The 7,286-nt window shown below is 25.3% G+C and overlaps 1 protein-coding gene across 1 annotated transcript; it reads left to right on the forward strand.

Annotated features, from left to right (window-relative positions):
- Positions 1-1,533: 1,533 nt before the first annotated feature.
- Positions 1,534-2,830, forward strand: LOC122633830. Its single transcript, XM_043822229.1, has 4 exons — positions 1,534-1,618; positions 2,185-2,330; positions 2,537-2,669; positions 2,741-2,830. The coding sequence occupies exons 1-4, from the start codon at positions 1,571-1,573 to the stop codon at positions 2,789-2,791; spliced, it is 378 nt and encodes a 125-aa protein (XP_043678164.1). The 5' UTR covers positions 1,534-1,570; the 3' UTR covers positions 2,792-2,830.
- Positions 2,831-7,286: the final 4,456 nt, after the last annotated feature.

Consider the following 7,286-nt stretch of genomic DNA (forward strand, 5'->3'; position numbering starts at 1 on the left):
CTTTTTTCGAATAAATTTTTCCAATATACTATGGGTTTGCGACCTTATCAATGTTCAAACGATCTCCTGTTTCAAGTGTGTACAATTATTGCTTACGTATTTCCAGGGATAGCACATCAAGTAAATGTATTCTTCTTTAATGAATATACGATTATATCTATTAGAATTATTATAATCGTTATTGTTATATTGAGTGTAATTTTTTTTTCCCTAATTAATTTCAAGTAATAGTGGTTCGTTTCGAAATGGCAGTGCTTCGGGCGAATTACGTTAAACGATATGTATGTGAACAGTATTTTTGTGTTCAAATTATGTGGAATAGTTATGTACAATCTTTTTTTTTTTATTTTCTTTTTTTATTTGTTTCAAGAACTCGCAGAATAACCACAGTGAAATTTTATAAGCGTTTTTTTGACTTCAGTTTTATCAGCTGGCTTTTTCAGAAGTCGCCATGGTAACAACTATCAAAATACTCCAGTATATATTAGCAACTACATGTTTTCTGTTTACTTACAGTAATATTTACTTTAAATACGTACAAGTTCGTTTTATTATTATTATTATTATTATTATTATTATTATTATTATTATTGTTGTTGTTGTTGTTGTTGTTTTTTTTTATAATTTATCTTTTTCCGTCGTATAAAGAAACATATTTAAACACGTAGAAATAGTACTTTATTTTCAGATGAAATTAGTTTTTTCTCATCTGAAATACGATTACGAGCGGCTGTCGAATAAAGATGAATTCGATATTATGGAAAGATACATTAAAAGGAGTGAAATATATACGCGTTATATCGTGGGTAAGGACGTGAAAATTTATACGTAATACAGATATGAAATATCATAACTAAATTTTTTAATATTTTCTTGTAGTAATCTTGAATTTGTATTTTATCGCAATGATATCTCCTTGCTACTTGAATGTTTTCTGGTATTACATTGGTACATCAGAAAATGTTAATTTAACTTTACCCATATTTGTTAATAACGTTTTTAACCCAGGCCCGATATATTACTGTTTGCTTATTTATCAAACGTCAGGAATGTATATATCAATAACTTTAACAATTGTATGTTTTGCAACATATTTGGTATTTGTACAGCACGCGTGTTGGCAATTAAGGGTTATAAGGTATGCGGTTAATTTAGAAACTTATATCATAATTATAATATTAATATAATTATGAAACGTATAAAATATATTAATTATAAGATATAATATACTTATATCATAATTAATTAGAAACGTATATTATAATATATTTAAATGTCATTTTAACGAGATACTTATTGCAGATTGAAAATTCGTCAACCCTTTCGGGAGGCCCAAAAATTTAATTATAATACTCGGTGTAGGAATAAAATTTGGAACGAATTCGATTGGATCGTGGACATAATAGAGCGTTATAAAAGGAACATGGAGTATTTTTTTATTATTATTATTTTTTTCTTTTTCTTTTCTTTTCTTTTCTTTTTTTTTTTTTTTTATTGTATTAATTCGTTATTTTATTTTTGTTTAAGATACGTTGATTTGCTCAATTCTATCGTACAGAGAATTTACTTAATGGAGATTTTCCTTATTATGCTCTTCATTATATTGGATTTTCTTTATGTAAGTTATTATTTATGGAATTAGAAAATTCGTCAAATTTGTTTCTATCGGTACGATTATATTCTGTAACGAAAAGTAATTTTGAAGTTATAATACATTGACATATCCTTAGATACATTTGAAATTTCATTTTATCTTCTTTTTCTTTTTTTATAAAAAGAAAGGTAAAAAATTATTCTATTGTAAATATAATATTTGTTAATATTAAACAGAACGAACGTTCTGAAATTATTTTCCGCATACATGCAATTATTATTATAAAATTTTATTTTTACTAAGAAATAAATGGTATTCTTTTTTTTTTCTTTTTTTTTTTTTTTTTAATCAAAATATATAAAATCGAATAGTTGGCAATCAATTGATAATTTTTCTAATTTATCAATATAATATTTTTCTTACGGACGCGCCAATAAACTAAATTATAAAGATTTAATATATTTTTTGCTACAGTTTATACTTTTTTTAAATCGTTTGCAAAAAAGGAATTTAAAACATATCCCTCTCTCTCTCTCTCTCTTTCTCTCTTGATATAAAATAATATTATCATATCAATAATTTTCTTGCAGGTGTTTCACGTTTCAACGTTATTGAAAAATATAAGCCGATTAATCGAATGTAGCTTTTACATTGCATGCTCTATATTTGTTACATTTATTATTTTTTATCTTGGACAAATGCTCATTAATCATAGCGTAAAGGCACACGATGAACTGTAAGATTTCTCTTGAATAATACGGGACGTTTATTTCACTGATTTCTTGTTTAACTATAATGACATGTAATATTAAATTTAAAAAGTTACATTTCGAAACGAGTTTAAATTAAAAAAAAAGAAAAAAAAAAGAAATTATTAAATTAAATTATTATTATATGAGATTAAATTATATATTGTATGAAAGATCAAATATTATTTTGCAGTTGTAAAATACCCTTCTACATTCTTTCAATCAGAGTTCAAAAATTGCTATTATTTATGATATTAGCAAGTTCGAAGCCATGCGTGCTTTCAATCGGAGGAATATTCGTATCGTCACATGTAATATTCGCTGGGGTAAGTAAACGATAAATTATCGTTATTAAATATTATATTTCATTATGCTAAATAAGAATCTTTTGTTTCAGTTAATGCAAAAAGCATTTTCGTTCGCATCGATGTACCGCAGTATACATTAATGTCATTTCATTTTGTCCAATAAAAATCTTTAGAGTATCATTATTCATTATTATTCAGATTTTGTTTTCTTCTATTAATGCAAAATTATAATTACTAGTATTGAATATAGCGAATTTTTTAAATATTAACGATGCATAATTTTCTTCTTTTTATATATATATATATATAAAACTTTTATTTATTAACAAAATGACTTTTATTTATTAACAAAAAATTTGTTTTTATTTTTCACATCCAAACGTTTTATTTTCTCTTAGAAACGTAAATAACTTTCACGCGAATAAAATCGATTGGACGATTAGTTCACCAGGTACAACGTATTATTGATTATAATGTTTGTCCAATACCGTCCTTCCAAAGCGACTGAGAAAAATTGAGATCGATAGAATTTAGTGCGCATGTCTTTGAGTATTACAAAATCGAAGAAACGTCTACCATCTTGTAATTATTGGGAAATAATTATTTTTATATTTCCTGAATAGCGTTAAATCGTAGCGCATCGTAACGTTTGAATTGCATCGAGTTAACGACAAACTTTTTATTATTTATAATTAATAAAAAAAAGTATTTCCGTTTGCAATAATTCTGAAGTACGAATATTCGTCAACATCAAAAAAAAAAAAAAAAAAACAAAAAAATTATTATTATCCTTTACAATCTATTTATTCTACGAATACAAAAGAACGTACTCACTTGTATAAAATTTTTAATAGCAACTGTTGTTGATGAAGAATTTAGACGCACATCTTTCTTTTCCCTTTTTTTTTTTTTTTTTTTCTTTCTTTTCTTACAAATTTCATTTATTATATCTCATTCCACATATATTTAAGCGTGTGTGTGTGTGTCTCTAATTCGAAGAGAACCACAATGAATCACTTGAAACTTGTATTATATCATCGCGTTATTAAAGATTTTTTTTTTTTTTGTTTTTATTTTTAATAAAAAACACAATAAGATGAAACGTGTCGTTAATCGTAAATCGATTGGATTTAAAGGGCTTATTGCTCGAAATAATACAACGTCTGCTGAACGACGTGTCCTGTACCGTGGTCGGACAACGACTGATTATTGTTATAGTCAACAAACGCTTCTGCGCATGGCTTCGGCCATAAATGGAATGGGGTATGTTATTTAATCGTTGGGAACAACCAACTGTTTTCGTATTTATGTTTATATAGTCGTATCGCGAAGGGTCCAATACCACGAATATGTCTATAAGAGAGATATATTCTAGGGTTGCGTATTATTGATCCGATCATTATGGTATTATTTTCATGTCATTGTCTACAGTACACAAATTATGGTATGGAATATTTAATGAAGAGTTATTATAGTTATTACAAGAATGCGCAATGAAGAAGAATTATTGAAATTATTTTTTCTTTTTTTTTCTTTCTTTCTTTCTTTTTTTTCTTTTTTTTTTTTTTTTTTTTTTTTTTTTTTTTTTTTACTTTGATAACTTTTAACGTTAGATGCGTTTAGTTCGAAATGTCATTGAGAGGTTTAAACTACTACGAACGGCACTTTCTCTTTTCGTATAAAGTGGTTCAATTTGTAATGGGTCTACGTCCATATCAAAAAAATTCATACGAGCAATTGCTTTTTATCTGCAGTATAACTTTATACTCGTTACCAATGATTTTATATCAGGTCAATGTTTACGTCATCGATGAGAATATCGTAATATAATCATTTTTGTTTCCTTTTTTTCTTTTTTCTTTTTTCTTTTAAATTAATAACTTTATTAATAAGTTTTATTCGTGAGATATTTTCTTTGGAAAAAAATATTAATTTAATATTATTGTTATAAATTAATTTTTGTTAATATTCGTTGAATTGATTTTATCATTGAAAATTGTTTTATATCATTTAATTTAATGAATATATATATATATATCAATTATTTTTAAAAATGTCATTAACCGTATTACCACATCGAATCGTTACTAATATTTTACAATTTCAGTTATATCAATTATTTATATCAGACATTAATTTTCAATTGACAGTCACTGTGCTTCAGAAAACATTTACTGTTCTATGCTTTATATGTACCTATAGTACAACTTATTTTAGTTTCGTAACGGCACGTAACATTTATCTTATATTTCATTTATTATTCCTTATTAAAGATACGCTTGACATTTATAAACAAATATTATTCATCAGATGAAATCAATTTTTGCTCACTTTAAGCTCGATTGCGAACTAACGTCCAATGAGGATGAATTAAATCTTATGAATAAATATACGGAAGAAAGCAAAATTTTTACGTTAGTAGTTATAGGTAAGTATGAAAAAGATTATGCTAATAACTATAAATATAAATTACACATTTACACATACACACACACACACACACACACACACACACACACACACACGTCTATGTATTTATGTTCTCGAATTTTTGCAGTTACCTACAATCTTTATGCCATTTCGTTGATATCACCGTGTATTTTAAATATTTTATTGTATTTCTGTGCATTGGACAACGTTGATTTACTTTTACCCTTTTCCATCAATATTAATATTACAAAAGCAGGATTACTATATTATATTTTGCTTATTTATCAAATAATAGCAATTTATCTATTGATGATGATAGCTGGTATATGTCTTTCATCATATTTGGTAGTAGTACAACACGCATGCAGTCAATTTAGTGTTATAATGTATATGATCAATCATGTAAAATATATTTCTTTTAAATTAAATTATGCTATTTTATAAACGTATAGTTATTGCAGGCTCAAAATACGACAACCATTTATGAATCAGAAATATATAAAAACTGTTCAGTTCGATGGAACACCCAACGAAGAATTAAATTGGATAATCGACATTATTATTCGTTACAGAAGAGTTACGGAGTTAGTCCGAATTAATTTTTCTTTTTAGTTTATACGGAATATAAATGAGCCAACCAATATGTTCACGATGAATTTCATAATTTAATATATTGATTTATATTTTATCTTTTTCTTTCTTTTTTTCTTTCTTCAAGGTTTGTCAATATGCTAAATAATTTTTCCAAGATCACATATCTACTTCTAATTTTCTTAGCTATGTTTCTCATCGTCTTTGATTTCCTTTATGTGAGTAATAAATATATGATAATTATTATAATTTATGATAAAATATAATGATTGTTTATCATATATGATAATTACATTCGATATAAAATTTGATAATTGTTTTTCCTACGTATAGATAAAAAATTTCTTTTCATAAACTTAAATATTCAAACGCAAACACGCACACATACGCCTGTTCGTGTTTTTTAAATGATTTAATTAGCTCGCTATAATCTTTTACTTATTTAATTATTATCTTTTGCCATCTTTTCCTTATATTAGAAAAATTAATAGGTAATCTAGAAATCCAAAAAAAAAAAAAAAAAGGAAAAAAAAGTAAATATCATCAATTCCCTAATCAATTCGTCCTTTAATAGTTATGAATTGTTTATTTTATTTTTTCTAATTAAAGTTTATAAAAAATTTCAAGTAAATGATCGGTCTAAATTAAAATATTACCATTCGTAAAATATCTCTTTACTTAGATAAATATTTTTAATTCTTTTTCAATCCATATTAATGCGTGATATATGCGATTTGTTTTCCAGATATTTCAATTATCATCGACATTGAAAAATAATATCAAAATAATCGAAGAAATTATTTATATCATCAGCTCTATATTTACGATATATGCTAATTTTTATTATGGACAAAGGCTTATAAATCACAGCAACGCAACTTTCAAAGAATTGTAAGGATTTTATCGAATATTTATTTTTTCTTTTCTTTTCTCTCTCTCTCTCTCTCTCTCTCTCTCTCTCTCTCTCTCTCTCTCTCTCTCTCTCTCTTTTTTCTTTGATCTTTTTATATCATATTTTTATATTTAAAACGAATCTTACGTTGACCTTAATCGATATTAATAAATATCATATTAATTGTTATCTATGATTTGATTTTCTTAATCGGGAACAAATCAATTATTTTTTATATAAAATTTTTGTTATGTATATATGTATATTAATTTTTTATTTATATTACATATATATTAATCTTTTATATATATATATTATATATATATTAATTAATTAATTTTTTGTACAGATGTCAAATACCCTTTTATGCTCTTTCCATTAGAACTCAAAAACTCCTGTTATTCGCTTTAACAAGAAGCATGAAGCCAAGCGTATTATCAATAGGTGGTTTTTTTGTGTCGTCGCATGAAGTTTTTGTCGGGGTAAGAATTAATTTAATGAAAAGTATTAAACGTATTTATTTAAACGTGTACACACACACACACACACACACACACACACACATGTCTGTGTATGTGTATATCTATTTCAGATAATGCAGAAAGCATTTTCGTTTTCTTTAATATATTACAGTGTACAATAATTGAAAATTATATCTCGACAACGAATATATGAAATCTATTATAAAAAGATTAAATTGAATTAGTTCTACAGAAAAAGAA

This window comes from Vespula pensylvanica, chromosome 13, assembly GCF_014466175.1.
Source record: "Vespula pensylvanica isolate Volc-1 chromosome 13, ASM1446617v1, whole genome shotgun sequence".
Lineage (NCBI taxonomy): Eukaryota > Metazoa > Arthropoda > Insecta > Hymenoptera > Vespidae > Vespula > Vespula pensylvanica.

Bases quoted from the DNA above. Each gene is read 5' to 3' on its own strand.
- LOC122633830 (XM_043822229.1), top strand. From the start codon at position 1,571: ATGGAGATTTTCCTTATTATGCTCTTCATTATATTGGATTTTCTTTAT. The intron at 1,619-2,184 runs GTAAGTTATTAT...ATTTTCTTGCAG, and splicing joins TTATATTGGATTTTCTTTAT to GTGTTTCACGTTTCAACGTT. The intron at 2,331-2,536 runs GTAAGATTTCTC...ATTATTTTGCAG, and splicing joins GTAAAGGCACACGATGAACT to TTGTAAAATACCCTTCTACA.